At 37.8% G+C, this 18,005-nt stretch overlaps 1 protein-coding gene across 2 annotated transcripts; it reads left to right on the top strand.

Moving 5' to 3' along the window:
- Positions 1–2,719: 2,719 nt before the first annotated feature.
- Positions 2,720–6,968, top strand: LOC145553235 (uncharacterized). 2 transcript variants are annotated; one of them, XM_081612017.1, is made up of 5 exons: positions 2,720–3,060; positions 4,151–4,284; positions 4,509–4,655; positions 4,900–5,001; positions 5,767–6,968. In XM_081612017.1, the coding sequence occupies exons 2-5, from the start codon at positions 4,183–4,185 to the stop codon at positions 6,070–6,072; spliced, it is 657 nt and encodes a 218-aa protein (XP_081468143.1). In that variant the 5' UTR covers positions 2,720–3,060; positions 4,151–4,182; the 3' UTR covers positions 6,073–6,968. The 2 variants fall into 2 exon arrangements, with proteins under 2 accessions (XP_081468143.1, XP_081468142.1); XM_081612016.1 differs by having other exon boundaries at positions 2,720–3,438.
- The last annotated feature ends 11,037 nt before the right edge of the window (positions 6,969–18,005 follow it).

Here is an 18,005-nt window from a genome sequence, read left to right as displayed (position 1 = left end):
AAAAAGTCACTGGGAGCCCCATTGGGTGGTAGGGTGGGTGGGGCAAGACAGCCATGCCATTTCTCGCCATGAAAGTGGTCACCGAGATGGCGGTGTGTGCTGGGGCATTATCGTGGTGAAAAAACCAATCACCAAACTGCCACATTTCGGGTCTTTTTTGCCGCACACTGTTGCGCAACCTCTTGAGAACCCCCAAGTAGAAAACCTGGTTGGGGCCTGACCTGTTGGAATGAATTCCAAGTGCACAATCCCTTTTGCACCGAAAAAAGAAATGACCATTGTCTTCGCATTGGACTTCACTTGATGAGCCTCTTTGGTGCAGGGCGTGGATGGCGTCTAACAGTGGCTTGATTGTTGTTTGGTTTCCGGGTCGTAAGCATAGCACCATTGTATGCAGCACCCTGCATACAATCATACATCAACTGGCTCAGTGGCCTTTAATTCATTCAATATCAGTAGCCACACAATATACTGAGTCAATGTTAAAGTTCTTTTTTAATATGAGATTGTTGGAGCAGTAACAGATCCGAATGTTTCAGGAAACCTTCTGGAGTCTCACACGCACGCACGCACGCACTTACTCAAAGATGCAGCTTTACAGTTATTACTAGAGCTAAATCTGATTGCAAGGTTCTTTCACCTCAACAGAAGGTTTAGGTGTGTTCATGTTATTGTTTCAGTGTGTTAGTGAGCACATGCCATTGGTTGACTAAAACTAATCAGTTCTCAGCAAACCTTTTCTCCTACTTACCCCAAAAAACTGCAGTAAAATTTCCCAGTGTTGCTCTCAATCTTCATATTTGACACACATATACAAATATCTCACCTCCACCTGAAAAGACAGATTGTACCGACTCAAATATGAATGGAATCATAAATAACATTCCATCTTACTACTAGAAATCAAATTTCCTGAGGTGCACAGACAGGTTCATTCCCTTGGCACTGCCACTTCACTGCAGTCCAGCCAATTGCTGCTCCAGGTGATGTGCTGGCAGAGAGAACTGGGAGACTTTATCAAGGCCAAATGCTTACAACCCCATTTGAGGTCTGACAGCACGAGCTTATTGCACCACAGTCGTTATTGGTGGGAATCATTGACAACTATCAGCACAAGTTCATTTTTATTTAATTGTCTCTCTCCACAGACTTTCTCCATGCTATTTAGCTGCCTGCCACAGCGCTGATCTCATCACCATAAACTAATGGTTTAATCTTCCAAGCAGCGTCTAATATCAATAAGACCTCTCTTACATAAAATCCATTACTGTTGCATTATTCTTCACTGTCCAACAGTATTAGATACATTATCTAATACTGTCTCCAGGTGCATTCTGGGTAAAGCTTGTCACCAACGACATCATCAGTCACTTGGAAACAGATGGCAAACTAGCAAGAGCATTTCTCCGGACTACGTTAACATGTTTTGAATTTGTGTTGTTTCATCATTAGTGACCAGTAGCCTGGTGTTTCTGTTCTTCTCTTGGTTTGTTGTACTTCATGTCAGATGGATTTCAGAATCACATAGTTGCTCTCTCTGGTGATGAAACTTGTTAGCTCCGCTGTTGCAGGCATGTCTATGTTGTAAAGTTAAATTATCATGAGCTTTATTATATGGGCCCGGTTATTAGCCCCGCCTCCCGGCCGACGCTGACTTGTTATGCTACTGCGTCACATGTTTGCCTGAGGAGCAGAGGCAGCAGTATGGAGCTTATTGTAACAAGGTAAGTTCCATGTTAAAATGACCATGTTTTTGACTATTTCTTATGGAGGTATTGTTTTTCCGTTTACGCAAGAGTATCGATTCATGTACATAGTTTGCTTAACGTACATTTATTTGTTTGGATATCACTGTATATAGGACTACCGTATTTTCCGCACTATAAGGCGCACCTTCAATGAATGACCTATTTTAAAACTTTTTTTATATATAAGGCGCACCGCATTATAAGGCGCATAGAATAGATGCTACAGTTAGGGTTGCCACGCGATTTGTTCCGTACTCTACAAATGTGGATGTGTAATAATAAAGAAGTGTTCCCCGAGTACTTTATATAATAGGCTGCCCCAGTCATTGTTTCACTCACGGTGTTGGTGTTGCGATATTGTGCCTAACTGCTTTCTGGGTAACACAGACCAACCGACACGCTGCCACCGCAGTCTCTGTCTCTCTTCCCCCGACCCCCTGGCTTTAAATGTATAGGGGTAGGGGCTGGTCCCTTGGTAACCCTAGTCGAAACACCCCAGATGAATATCTAAAGCCACTTTGTTGACGTAAAGAATGTCAACAAAACAGTTCGACTCCGGTCAGCGAGGAGAACCTTCCATGACTGGGCCGGGGCGTGGCCAGACGATGGTGACCCTGCTCCGTTCGCGCACAGCATGTTGGTGGAGAACCTGGTGCTAAATGACCTGCAGACGACCTGATTATCAGGTCAGTAGGTAGATAGGTCAGTCAAACTTTATTAACAAACCAGCGTTCTGACAACTATCCCAGCATGCACCACGCGCTTCTTCTTCTACGGGCGAAAATGAAGTCGGCGGCTGCTTACTGTAGTTGCTAGATCTGTTGTGACTCAATATTGGTCCATATATAAGGCGCACCTGTAGTGTCCTACAGTACCACACCTGACCCAAACGCTTCTCTGAATAATCTTTATATGTACAGTGACAAACAATAGATTCTACTCTATAAAGAAGAAGCACATAATTTACTCTAGTACACTGAAAAAAGTGTGATCAGGGTTAAGTAATATTTACTAAATAAATAAGAGCAAACTATACATAATAAAAAAGACTGTGTGCAGTTTTGAATCTCACTGAGCTGAATTAACCAAATTTGAATATTTTTTTAATTGCATTTTACTTTGTTTTTATTTAAATATAATCAGCAAAAAAACAATAAGTATTATTTATTTATTTTCATTGGTAAAGTCAAAAATGCAGAAAATTGATAAATTTTACTCATTTGGGAGGCCTTGACCTTTTCCCGCCCAAGGCATTTTCATCACAGGAACATCGCGTCTGCTCAGCATTTCGTGGACTACCGTTTGCTTAAAGGTAAGACATGTTTTAAGTGTTCTTAGTTAAACAATTCAAGTGTCTGTAGCAGTTAAACATTGTCTTAAGTTACTGCAAATTAGCAAACATGGCAACTTTACTGTACAGCAAGTCAGTTAAGTTATATTGTGAAGGATTCGAAGTCAGTCTACGTCATCTTTGATTTGACTAAATGCATTGCAATGATTGAAAAAGTAGTCTCAATGTCACAATTTAATGTGACTAACGTAATACCGTTATATAGTGGCCGTAGAATACAAGCTACTCTTTTATTTAATTTAGTTTCTTGGCCTCAGCACAAGCTTCCCCTCCCCCACCTTAACAAGCTAGCTAGCATGTTTGGGCACCATAATGGAGGAACAGACGTTGTTTTCAACGGTGAGATAATCAATGAGCTAATCAACTCAGGAGTTTCGTTTAAAGTTACTGCATGTAGTTTTTACAATTAAAATGTACTCAAGTAACATTTTTACTCAAGTAGCATGTTAAAAGCAGATTTCTAATCAGTTTTTATAACGTTACACATTTCGAAAGAAAAATCAGCCGTTTTGCATAGTTACATTTTCAGACAAAGTGCGCTGTTTCTTTCTTCTTTTAATTTGGCGTGTTTTGAGCGCAATGGCTGGTGTTTTGCTAAACCCCAGTTCACCGGCTAAAACTGAGGGTCTCCATTAACATTACGTTAGTTACATTCAGTTGGCACAAACGGCTTCCTCATTTTTCCCGTTTTCTCGGAAAAACGTTATGCTTTCAAACTGTGGCTGCAGCTCACACTGACAGATAAACAGTTACAGTGAGATGCGTCTGTGAATGTTGGGTTGAAATCAGTATGTAGCTTCGTACTGACTGAGCTGCCACAGAGAGAGTGAGAGAAATGTTTCCTTAGGCCGTTTTGGGCATCTTTGATTTTAATTATTTATTTTTTGGCATTTGTTGATGTGCATATTACCTTAAATCTGTTTCATATTTTTGTCTTAACATCTTGATAGTTCATTTTTTGAAGTGGGATTGGATGAGATATTCATCCATAGTTGGTATATTATAGAGCTGGATGATTGAAAAAAAAACTTAATTGTGATGATCTTTTCAGTGACATTACAGTTGCGAAATGATTTGGCCAAAATGGCCAAAACATTTGCACACAGAAGAAACGAAATCATCAACCAATCACACAGTATAGAGGACATCAAAGCCAGATGGCCCGCTCTATTTGAGACATCTCACGTGAGTTCTAAGTGCATGCCAATCAGAAATATTCCTAGTCAATGTGAAGGATTGCATTTGTGATTCTGCATTTAGCAATTTGATACAAAATGGGTTACGTTACTGTCATCTTTTTTATAGATCAAATTTGATCCATCTTCTTGCTTTTGAAATATGTCGTAAGAACAGTATGTATGTTTGTAATATTTGATGCTTTAAAACTGGTTTCATGATTTGTCTTTCAGATCCAGGATGAGTTTCACAGAATCACAATGGTGCATCTTGAATCAAAGTTCATGTCCAAACTGGATGAATTTACTCCTCGACTTGTGAACCTCTTCCACTCGAAGGGCGGAAGCATGGGGTTGAGATTGCAGGCTATCCTACTCAAGGTATCTTTCATTGAGCATTATCGTTGCTAATATTTTATTCTCAAAGTTTTGTGTTTAAACTTCTGGAATATCATTACTTAAATTTACTGGAGGTTAGGCTGTGATTGTCTTTATAAATGGAATATGAAATAATCGCATGAGAATTTGTATGAATAGTGTTTTATTACACTGGTCCCCAAGACGGCACAGGAACTCAATATTAACAGTAATATAAACCACCTGGTGTTTCTTTTTTTCGTTTCAGACTCCAAGCAATCCTGACATCAACATGACCAGAGATGTTATCATTCGTTGTTTGATGATGTACCTTGGGGAATCTACAGATGAACTCTTAAAAGAGTACGATGTAAGTTGAATTAGATGTTAAAATATAAAGTAGGTGATTTCTCTCATCTCTTGTACTTGTTATTTGTTGGAAAGTTAAATCACAAAATAGTCATAACTGTATTTCTCCCAGTAGTTCTTGGCAGGGTATATCATTGTCCTCTGTTAAGTGTGTTTAAATTCTTATTTTCCATTAAGTAATTTTTAAATGCTAGTGCAGAATGCTATCTCAATTTGATTTCACCAACTGGCATAATTTAAAACTTGTCAGTAATTTATGTAATTTTTTTCCTAAGAATGCTTTACCTAACCATAACTTTTTTATTTTTAAGTCTTGGCAATTTGTCCCTAAAAGTGAGCTAAGAAATGATGGCCAAGACGCTGCTTTGTGAATACAAAGACATTTTTACAGAAAGACTGAGGCAACGCAGAATAAGATATTAATCAAGACAGTGCCAGGAAGAAATAATAGTGTAATGGATTGATTTAATTTCAGAAACTTCATTTAGAAATATTTGTAACTGTTCAGCTCCTCATTGCATAATTGATTATAGTACAATATATTATTATGATTGATTTATATATATATTTTTCCTTTATAAATTATGTGTGTTTTTTTGTGTGGTATCTCAGCTTTGTCTAAAACACTGACATAAATAGAGTGCATTACACGCTACGGCTGACAAACTCCAGATTTTCTTGTCCAAACAGTTGCAAGCAATTTGGGAAATGGAACCTTCTCCTTTGGCTGCACTGTCTGATATGCACAATGTTCTTGCTATTACAGGATGCTGATGAAGACAGTGTGTCACAGGACCTTGCTGTCCAAAGCCTGAAGATCTACAACATCAAAGCTAACACGTCAGAGGATCCAGACATCGGTATCGTGGTGGACGGCATGAAAATTCTAACTGCTCTGGGTAACTTTCCAAGGGCTTGCTCCCTGCTTGTTGGGTTGGCGTATGCTGTGAATCTCGCCTATCCAAAGGAGCTCAGATACACGTTTGAAGTGTTTCAGAAACTTCTCCTCGGGCTGGATAGTTCAAAGCTCTCCCCAAAAGTGAACAGCCTCAGGAATAAACTACTGGCTTAAGAAAACAGACCCTTGCTAAACAAAAGGGAATAGACAAGTCACTGTCAAAACCAACACGCAAAACTTTGTGAAATGCTCGGTGAAGTTAGTTAAAATTAGGGTCATTTTCAGTTCAGTGGATTTCTGCATGTGTATTTTTTCTTGCAGTACATTACAGTTAACCACCCTTTCTAAGGACTGACCTCTTGTTCTCATATGTGCCTGTTATATGGCTTGGATCTGTTCAGGTCTGTCACATGAACCCTTGTCCCTTTTATACAGCATAGAGCATCCACTATTGCCTTTTTGGAGAGTCCATGCAGGCTTCACCACTGAAGGGTGATGATCTGCAGGCTGGAAAACTTTGTTGTGTTTCATTTGCACTTTATTTAATATGTTTTTTTCCAGTTCTGTCTTTCAACTTATTTTTTGAAAAGGAAAGTAAGTGTCACGGAGCCAAGGGCCCCAACAAGGTGACAAGATGTAGCATAAACATACAAAAAAGAAAATGGACGTTTTTATGCCTCAAAGGTCTCGCCCAACTCTCACATCTTGTCATGTGTTTTCCCCAGGTACGTTTTATGTGCATACTTGTTTTGGGCTCTGCATGCCTTAAACATGCAGAGCACAAAAGTGAACATAAGAGTTCACTTTAAACATAAAGTGAAATCTTATGTGATTGATAAATTGTTGAAGCAACTTTAACTGAGTCCACGTTGATTGTTGTTGATGTGATGGTTCTAAAAAATCATGTTAACTTTGAGCAGAGTGGCACTATGTTTTTGACTTGATACTGATATATATTGCCCCTTCTCTGTTTTATTGTTGTATTTAGGAATTTTGCACTAGTTGGTGCTGCATAAACACGTTTTATAAAATTGCACAAATAAATGCTGCTGCTGTTTTATGCATTGTAATTTGGTATTTTTTTGATGCCACTCAATTTGGTCAGGATATTGTGTAAATTAGACACAGAAAAATTAGGGCAACAAAGTGACATTCAATATTATTGAATAGATTTAAAGTGCTATGATACAAATAAAAACTTAAAATTGATCAATTATTTTAGCTACAGATTAATAAGAACAACAGTTTTAATGTGTTGAATTAACCAATAATGTGCTACAATATGAATTGATATTATTTGTATTATTTACTTAATCCAAATAATTTTTATGTTGATGTTTAGTAAATGTAAATCAATTTCACCCATTTAATTAATAAATATAAGTTAATTTCACCTAGATTATTAGTAAATATGATTAAATTTCCCCCAGATATTTAATAAATCTACATCATTTTTGCTCAGATACTTAGTAAATAAAAATTAGTTTTTCTTGTAAAATTGACTTGGATTTACTAAATATTTTTGGGCAATATAAATGATCATTTGCATTGATATTAATAAATCAAACACATTTCAGCTGTTGCTTTTATTAAGATGTACTTCATTTTTTTAAGTTAAGTTAAGTTAACATATTCAATACTTTTTAATCAAAATTGTAGAACTTAAATTCTATTCAATTATATTACGTGTCACTTTGTTGCCACAATTTTTTTAAGTAACCATTGGTCAAATTTTTCTCAGTGTAACAACCGGAACTTATTAATGCAGATTGAGGAAGAAGTTGGTGTTTCAGAAGGACCAGTTGCACAGCTGGGATCTGTAGAGAAGGGAATAACTTATGGTACCACAGGAGGCAGCAGACTGATGCTGAAAAGGTCTGAGATCCTGGCATAAAGAATTGATCTCTGAGCAGAGAACAGGTGAAAAGGACCTCATATTAGAGCCAATCCCAGTGATCATAGACCATTATCTGACAGTGGTGAGCTTCCACCTCCATGCAATGCAGCTGGTATGACTTCCTGAAATACAGTTTTTGCTTTAAATGTGCCCTCTGTTGTAGTGTTTGAACATTTCAGTATTTGGTTCATCTTTTTAAAGAGCACTACCTCACACTTACTGGTACCTTGGCAAGCTACAGTTTGGCTTTTTGTTTTACTGGCACATCTCTCCTGAAGTTTAAATTTGTGCAGTGTGTTTCTGCTTGTACCACCATTGATTTTCACATTTATCAGCATCAGGAACCCGCTGTAGACCCTGTAATGATGCTTTGGGAATTTAGAAGATTTCATATTTTGCCGTCTACTCTTGTTTGGTGAGATTGCTTGGACTGCCAGATTTTTAAATGTTTGACAGTTCTCCTGAATGTCTTCCACTTGTCCATTTACTGGACAGCGAACTCTTTGACTTCAAATTCCTTTCAGATCTCTTTAAATCTCTCCACTGATGTCTCTTTGATCTCACCATGCTGCCCGCTCTCATTTCAACAGACTGACAGGAGCAGGCCGATGCCTGAGGTCTAAAAAGGGTAAACCTATGTCAAAATACCAAGTATCAATGTTTTCCCCATGTTTACCAGAACTGATGAGTCTGTGAGACTTTTAACATTTTAACAGCAAATAAAAGTGGGAGAGGTCAAGTACATTTTTTTGTAGAAAATACTTTTTTTCATTACAAGATTAGAAAAGCTTGAAAGTATTGTTTCTTCACCTCGAATTGTGTCTTAATGTTATTTATTTTATATCAGCTTTATATTAAAACTCCATTTGCCAAAAGATTAGAAGGACTCAGACATCTTCACAAGGTGTCATAACTTATTCACATGACTGCATCTTCCAAAAACATTTTATGATTGAACGAGTTTATTGCAAATACTTTATTACATTATGATTCCACAATATTACACAAAGACAGGCCTACAATGTCAGCCATCTTTAATGCGATACATTTTCATTCAGTGTCTGAGTTGGAGTTCATTTTATCCACAGAATAAAAATGATCACCATGGCAGTTTAAGCAATTCATGATCACAATGTCACTATAGCATAAGGGAAATGAAACACCAAGAGAGAACGTGTAGGAAAGGTCATGAAGGTGTCATGATCCTGACCTGTATGGAGCAGTGATTTTTTGATTTATTTTGTCTCCACTAATTGTTGGTGTTTCTCCCTGTTGGGAGTCCAGTCCTCCACAGAGCAGCACCATTCACACTTCCTGTCATCAGACCTTTCAGCATATCAGGTGCACCACAGGCCAACACCCCTTGCTAGATTGCTTGTCAGTTGCTGAGTGTCATGATTTTAGGAATGTTCCGAACCCACATACAGCAAAACACTCAGGAAGACTGAAGAGCAAGGGTTTTGTTTACAAGAGTAATAAGTTGGAGAATCAGTAAACGGCCGGCTGGTCAGAAGCGTCAGGGCTGAGCTCTGAAAGGACAGATCTGGAGAGGTGAGTATACAAGGCCGGCAGAGCTTGGGGAATAACGTGCTGGGCTTACGGGGTCCAAAGAGTGTCTGTCCGAGGAGGCAGAGGGAGAGGGAGGCCGACTTGGTGATGTCGTCAGGTCAGGACACCCAGGTCAAGGAGATCCAGATCCCTGCTAGCAGGCTCGACTTGTTCTGGACTTGATCTGATTTCCTGGCTCGGTCAAACCTGAGACGAGGAGACGTGAGGTTAGAACAAAAACGTGTCACAACACAAGGCTTTCTAATGGCTCTCAGTTACCACAAGGGTCAACACTCTGGCATGGAAGTGTTGGCTGGAGACTCCTCTTATGCTCCTGGAACTAATCAGATGACCTGCAGGTGTCTGCTGACACACCCACAAGGTGGAGCGTCGGGAGAGCTGAGGGAGCCCTCTGGCGGCAGCGCTGTGACAGAAGATGACAACACTGAGGTACTTTCGCTCCAAGTGTTTCCCCACTTTTGACAAACAGGGGACTGCAAAAGAATTGAAAATATCAGCATTTTTCTTAGTATGTTAAGAATGTTACTGCCATAATTCACACCCTGTCATTAAAAACCAAACTCATCCACACATACAGAAAAATCTAAACGGATCACTCAACACACAGTATAAAGGTGTGTGTAAAACAAACTGGAGTGACAGGAAATAAGATTATAACATTAAAAATAGGATGAGTGAATGACAGACATCCAAAAAACTGTTGAAATCTATCAGTGTTTAGAAAGTTTTCTTATAACTATGTGCAAATAAGTATTGACTTATTCTTTATTAACACTTTCTTAATAGCAAAGTGTTGCACACAGCTAAGTAATTTTAATGAATTTAAATGATTAATTTTCACAAAAAAGGCCCACTGCTATAAACTAACCAATGGCATCGGTTACAAATGGAATTCTAAACTTCTGAATATTCAAGTCCTGAAACCCAGATGTCAACCATGAACCAGAACTAGACGGGTGATCCAGAGAAGCGTTCTGACAAAATGACTAAGAGTTGCCAAAGAGCCAAGGGACACTTACAGAGAGCTTCAGAGATACCTGGAAATAACGGGCAAGGCATTTTTATGGCACAAAACTCCAAAGATGAAGAAAAAACTGCTGAAACTTGTTTGAAATTTGCTGAGAAGATTTTGAAAAAAAATCAGTCTGGTCATTGCACACGTCATATTTAGAGGTAAAATGGTTCTGTATGTCACCCCAAGAGGCCATGCCAACAGGGAAGTCTGCAGGCGGAACATTAAAGAGGCATCGGCAAATTTGATAAATACTTAAGAAAAGAATGAATAAAGAAATTTACCACTGCATTCTTGATTAGAATCTGAAGGTGACAGTAAATGAGGATTACTTGCGTTTTTGCCAACATCTTTTGTAAACTTCATTTAAGTAGAAACTTTTTAAGTGTATTTCCAGAGAAAAATGCTGAATTTAATCAATTCTTAACTTGACTGAAGTGTGTTACATTGTCCTCATTGTTTCGATGTCCACAAAGTTTACTTTCCCAGATATTTTCCTTTTTTCATCTCACACTGAATCGTTTATTTAAGCATTCTCTAATGGTCCTTCAGTCTCATTTGCACAACTCATCCTGTGAACTCGCCTGCCTTTCTACCCCATGGTGACGCTCATCCTCAGGATACCTTCACTAACCTGCCTTTCCACCTTCCTGACAAGCTGCCTTCTCCCAGATTCCTCTCAAATAAGCCAAAAGCTGTCGGTAATGAAAACGTTGTTAGTGAATCAGGTTGCGATTTCTTACGATTACACTGTCAGGAAATATAAAACCTTGAACCCTTCTGTAAACGTTATGTCTCTTTAATACTTCTGGATAAATGTTCAGTGCCCACCTGCTGCCTTCATGTCTACTGTCAGTTTTTATGGCTTCCTTTTTACTCTTTCCATTTCCAACGTGCTGTCTACCAGAGCTCTTATCAGCATTTCATACTCTCTAAATTCAACTTCTCCACTTCACTCCATCATTCCATCCCCTCATTCTCCCAGCTGCTGGGATGTGGTAACCATGACAACACAGGGCCACTCTGCTGGAGTGGTACTCAGGCTAAATGGACTGAATTGAAAGTATGTGCATGACCATTTTGGTGTGTGGGGGTGTGCGTGCGTGTGTGCTTGTGTGTGTGTGTGTGTGTGCACGTGCATGTGTGAGTGTGCATGTGTAAGGACATCAAAAAGTGCATAAATGCTTGTCTTACTGCAGGCGGTCTGGTGCTGTATAAAAGAGTGTGCATTATGCAGCACTGGACTGTTTGTCAGGTTATGCAATGAAATGAATGACCTGGAAAGCTGCCTATTTCTTAGATCCACACTCTGCACACTTCTTTACTTCCTTAACCCTCCTCCAGTCCTCCATTCTTTTGTGTGTGGTAAGATAACATTTGCTGATGCTCTGTATAGAGTGAATGTGCCCTGCTCTCTGCTGAGGCACCTATAGAAATGAATTTTTTTCTCTACCTAAGTGACATGATGATGATGATGATGAAGCATTTTAAAATCTAGAAATTTGCTGTATATGCCACCTCTACTTTCATTAATGTGATTTTTCTCTCCTACTGCCCTTATTTCAGCTTGAACTCAAGTTGAACTATAAGAACAACCAGCACAACATTTTTAGGCACTTGTAGGTGTATATAAAAAATATATAGATTTTTTTAAAAATTCAGCAAATACTATGTAAGGAAATGGAGTGGTATTTAGAATACATATATCTGTCTGTCTGTCACTCTGTTTTCCAGCAGCATTTCTTGGCATTTGTGTTGTTTAGATGCGTCAGGAAAATGAATGATCTTGCTCAGGTGTTTAATCTGTATTGTTCCAGACTGAATATTGAACCAATTAGCAGCTCTGTGTAGTGATGGGCAAATGAAGCCTCATGAAGCAGTGAACCTTTCCAGCCCTTTGCTTTGCAAAAAGGTTCGTTACTCGATGCTTCATTCATGACTCACTAGTGACATCTGCTGGTGAAACTAACAGCTTTGTCACTCAGTTGGATCATACTTCCAAAAATTAGTAAATGCAATATTGTCACAAAGTTTTCATCAAACTCATATTTTGTTTACTTCTGTAGCACATTTCAGCAACAATGCAGTTCATAAAATCACAAAAAATATAAAGTCATAAAAACAACATAATCTACAATTGAGAAAATCAGTAACAGACATTACATTTTGATGAGTGCCATCATCAATACACATCAAATATGTTGGTCAATGTTCATTTTATTTTGGCCACTGAAGACAAATATTCTCCTCTGATGCGAGACCAAAAGGACAACAACCCATGATGCAGCGCGGCTTATCGCGCTTTTATTTTGAAAACCGACACGCAAAATGAAGCAGTCACGTGACCCATGCAATGGGGTATATGCCACGGACTTCAGTTTTAGCACTTCCGCATTTTTTTGCCACATAGAATGCTTCCGGTTCACAGGCAACAGTATGTTAACAGTGGCTCCTCAGTAGCTGCAGGACTATTAATGATGCCTATATAATTATTCAGACGTCCTGAAACGCTCCAACAACAACAAAGGATTAAAGCTCAATGTGTCAAAACTTCACAATAACTTCGGAGGTAAGTTAATAAATCGTTTGTATTCATCATAATGGCTCATATGTCTGACGTAGCTAACAGGGACAAGCTTACAAAGGTGTTATGTAAACTAAGTGTTTTGATTATCTGTGCATTGTGCAAACTACATATCTATGCTTTATAGATAAATATATATATCTATATAAACATATATAGATGTCTATATTGTGCCCAAGCTATCAGTCGAAGCTGAAGTTAGCTTCCGAATGTAGCATCTAATTCGGAAAATAGCTAAAGGGCGATTACACTTAATTTTTCACTATCTTGAGCTTTTTTAATGTGTTGTACTTTAAAAACAACACCTAGACATTTCAAACCTAACTAGATTATTCTGTACTAACAGCAGAATAAATAAAACATTTGTGAAACCTTCTAATTGATTTGTGAAATTTGTAAAATGTCAATAGATTCCAGAACACATTAGATCTGAATTATTAATTTGGCATTATTATTTTAACTTTCAGTTTTCTTTCTTTTTTTAATCTTTATTATAGTTGGAGTTGGACAGGAGTTCTGTTTGATGGCTTCCTGGAGGGAGAGATCAGCTGAGCTAATGTTACCAACAACTTTTCTCCTGCTATTAACTTTTTTGCTTTTCTTTATATAGAAAGTATTTCTATCAGTTGCTCTGTTTCCATTTTGCTATATTTTTTATTTTTACCTTAATGCTTACCTGGTCAGGTGAGGTGGAAATGTACATCCTCTTGATTACTGACAAATGTCAGAACCACATGGACTGAGCTGGTTACATCAGATCAATCTGAATCTTTATTTCTCATTAAAATGACTTCTTGTAATTTTAAGACATTGTCATAAAATGTCATCTTTATTCTGCTGTAACAATGACTGCATTCTTGTATTTAAAATGTCTTGTATCCTGACCGTAATGCTCCCTTATACAACTCACAGAACAGATGATTGAAATAAAGACATTTTTTGAAAATATTTTCTGTGATTTTATTATAGAAATTGAGGATGAGAGGAATCGATTAAAATCAAATCTGGTATGAAAAAAAATCTTGTATCATCCAGCCTTATTCAATATATTGAAATATATGACTAACTACATATTACTATTCACATTTCTTTGCTGGTATAACCTAAATGTGTTGCATTTTAACATCTAACTTGAATTCCTGATCTACATGCAAATACTTGATATAACGTAAACACTGAGAAAAGGGGAAAAAATTTGTGAAATGTAGAGAATTACAAATGAGATTCAATTTTACTGTAGGTACAAACAGGATAACAAAATGAACAGTGAATATATGATATACTTCCTAGCAGCTAATCAGACATCAGACTTGTTTTGCCTTTACTGGTGATGAAAACTCGTCACTCTGGAGGAGAGGAAGACCGGCTCAGCCCCGTCCAGGATGACTGCAGGGTCAGGGTAGCCAACAAAGTCTGCAGGTAGATTTTTGCATATCTGGTGCTCCGGGTTCAAGATCATAGTTTAACCAAGTACTGTAAATAAAAAGTTAGTCCACGTTGTGATGATCCGGCAGACCGTGGACTGATGGACGCCGTCAGCTGGTCCAGGTGTTTGGATCCAATGGAAAGAATCAGCACAACGATCAAGACTCAGAAACATCACGCGGTGTTACAATGCAAACCTGAAAAATTAAAAACAAAAAAACAACAACTAATAAGCGTCCATATTTAGCTGCACAACATAATCAAAACTAATAAATCCTCTGCTCTTTTTGAGAGTTTTGCTTGAAAATAAATTGACAATATCTCAGGAAATTAAATGTGTAAGTGAAATAGTTCTGGTATCACAAAGAAACTGCAAAAAATAAAAAAAAGTTTCAGAGTTGTAACAACATTGAAGTTACTGAGTAAGAGTGAACTAAAATAGTACTTAGAAAATGCATGTTAAAATCTGAATACTCTTATTAAAGTGTGCAGCTGAAATGAATTTAAACTACTAGCAGGCAAAGCACCGTGTTCACCTAATATCTGCATCAACAGTAATACAACAAATGATGCATATAAGAGGCATTAGTTTATAAAAGTCGAGGCAAACCTAAATTTACCATTTTAAAAACAAAATGCAGTCATAACCTCATTTTCTAAGCAGGATCTCAGAGGGGAAAAAAGAGAAATTACGTTGTGTAACGCAAGAACAAATTATAGCAGCCAAGTCGAAAAATTCATTTTAACGTGGATTATAATTATGAAACAGCAAAGGTAGATGTCATATTTTTGGGATTCGGGAAATATGTGATTTGTACCATTTGTTCTGTGGGTTTTTATGTGGGTCGGTGCCACTTAAACGGCTGTAAAGCGAATATTTTGGACCTTAATCTGACTGACGGGTTCGGGCTGAAGCGTTGCTGCTCTCGGTTGTTCTTAAATTACCTGCTTGGTGTCGGAGGGACTCGTCGCTCCGACTGCATGTTAAATGTATTTTATATAATTGTCACATAAAAAAAGCTAAGGAGTTGCCTAAAAATAATTTCATACTCCGTATAACACAAACACAAACATCAACACACTATTGACTTACCTTGTACCGAATCGCTGCCACGATGTGGTGGATGCTCCTACCACCACATGGTGTTAGTATTATTTCTTTATTAGTATAGTTTGTTAGTCATTTCATTTAGACATATATTTTCTAATGGGTGCACACTTTAGTTAATGTCTGTCTGAATGGTTCATTTATACTCGTGTTTTTGTTTGAGGTGCTGCTTACAGGAACCAGCTGGTGGAACCTGGAGCAAACAAACCATCTACAAATGGTTGAAAGACTGAAGGGGGAGACTTCAATGTGTTTTAATTCATTTTGTCACTTAAATAGTCACTTATTGTTTGTGCTAAGTTAAAGTTACTTTTGCTTTATGTGTTTATAGAATGTTTTAGTTAATTTTGTATTTATTTGTTGTTTGTTTGGTCAGACCTCCCTCATGTGGTAGATTTAGGTCACTCCACCCCTATTTAAGCAGTATTTGTTCTTTGTTTGTCAGGTCAGTTTTTGTTGTGTTCAGTTAGAGTTCAGTTCATTTGGATTCAAATTTGTTATTTATTCTTTGATTTATTCTTGCTTTAAATCTTAATGTTTTGTCAACAATTTTTTGAAGAATTAAAACTGAAACTTTTTCTACTTTGAACAAATGTTTGTCCTCGTTTGAGTTTGGTCCCTGACACAGGAGAACTTGTCTTGGAGAAACATGAATAGAACTTTCAGATCTTAGTAATGGTCTAGAGCAGGGGTGGGCAGCTCCAGCCTGGAGGGCCGGTCTCCTGCAACTTTTAGATGTCTCAACTTAAACACACCTAGTCAAATAATGAGGTCGTTAGCAGGACTCTGGAGAACCTGCCTGCACTTAGGAGGTGATTCAGCTGTTGGATTCAAGTGTGTTGGACCAGAGAGACGTCTTACCGGCCCTCAAAGACCAGGATTGCCCACCCCTGGTCTAGAGTCTAGACTATAAACCAGGAAGATATAGGTGACTCATAGGCAATAAATGCAAATTGTTTTTGACATATTTCGGTGGTGTGGACATGGAGCAGCCAGAGGCGTACCTGTGTGCCCTGGCTGCAACTTCTGCCCAGACAGACTGGCTCTGTTTTTGAAGAGGAGTGGGTCTTTGAAATCTCCCAAATGTCCTCCCATGTGTTCTCATTTACCTCTGTGAGCAGGTTGCACTCATTCACCCATCATACTGAAGAAGGTATGTACTGTTTGGTTGTCTGACATTCCACTTGAGAAAATTCCAATCCCAGCATACAGTACAAAAATCTCACAACATAGAAATGAAAAGGGTAAAAAGCAGATCTTTGTATCAAAGCTTAAACATTTTCATTAAAAAATATTTAGTTGTCTAAAGAAAGTAAACCAACATTGGTGCCATGTCAGAGTAACGGGAAGGTTTGTTGGCAGACTTCATACTGTACTGTTTAATGTAAATTAGATCAGAAAAGTTTGTGTGCCTAACATTAATGTGTTGTTTTTAAAGAGGAAACAGATGAACAGTTCTACACCTAGTTTGAACAAAACACCAAAATAACAAAAAGGAAACACACATTGGCCAAAACATTACTTAAGTGTTGTACTATATCCTTTCTAAATTAAGTTTAAACTACTACACACACATATCAAATTATAAAAGTAGAGATCAATGTTTTTCTTTTGTGTAAAAAATAGAGAAAAATTTAATTCAAAGTAGAAGATTTAAAATTTCTGAATTTTCAGGATTCATGTTTCTTTAATGAGCACAATAAAGGACAAATACGAAACAATTATTCTTTTTATTTATATTTTGTCAGATTTGTTCACTGTGTCAAAACTACAAGGGTCAAAAAGCAGAAAGCCTTATGCTTGAGAGTGGCATACCAAAATCCAAAACATCTCTGAACATTTCATATATATATATATATATATATATATAGTTTTTGCTTTTTTTGCTGTCAACCAGATGGTTATATTACACACCGGTTGCTGTTTCCATTCTACACAAAAAATATATCTGACTTTAGGTTAGGATACATGTGCAGATCTGATTTTTCTCAGATGTGCAAGTTGCATCAAGACTAGAAGACATTTGAGAGGACTAGTCTAAAACTGGTCAAATAGACACTTGGATGTGTAACAGCATCCTCAGTTAAAAATAAAGTTTCATTCTCACTACAGATGGATTTTCCCCCAAATGTGTTCAAGGGAAAATTAAAAGAAGTATATATATTTTTTTTCAATAACTACAAAGTCTCCAGCCCCCTACATGGTTCTGTTGCACACAAGCACTTTTTTCCCATCATACCAGTTTGATGTGAAACGTGCTCATTTGTAGGCACTGTCCATGTTTGGATGATGTGCTCCACCAGAGCTCTCACAGCATCTCACAGTTCATCTTTGTCTTTCCAAAGTGTTGAATCCAGAGCTTTTCTGTAACTACAAATTCCCCAAAGTGCAGATTGTCCTTCCCAAGTATGAGCCGGTTGCTCCAGTGCCTCAAGAAGCCAGCAACACCCCCTTTTTAGGATGATTATGAACACTAGTGTTGTGGCTGAAATATGAATATATCTCATACAAG

The sequence above is a fragment of the Poecilia reticulata genome, chromosome 10 (genome assembly GCF_904066995.2).
Source record: "Poecilia reticulata chromosome 10, P_reticulata-male-v2, whole genome shotgun sequence".
NCBI lineage: Eukaryota > Metazoa > Chordata > Actinopteri > Cyprinodontiformes > Poeciliidae > Poecilia > Poecilia reticulata.
Note: the sequence above shows the minus strand (reverse complement) of the source record. Positions and strands in the feature narration are given on the sequence as shown.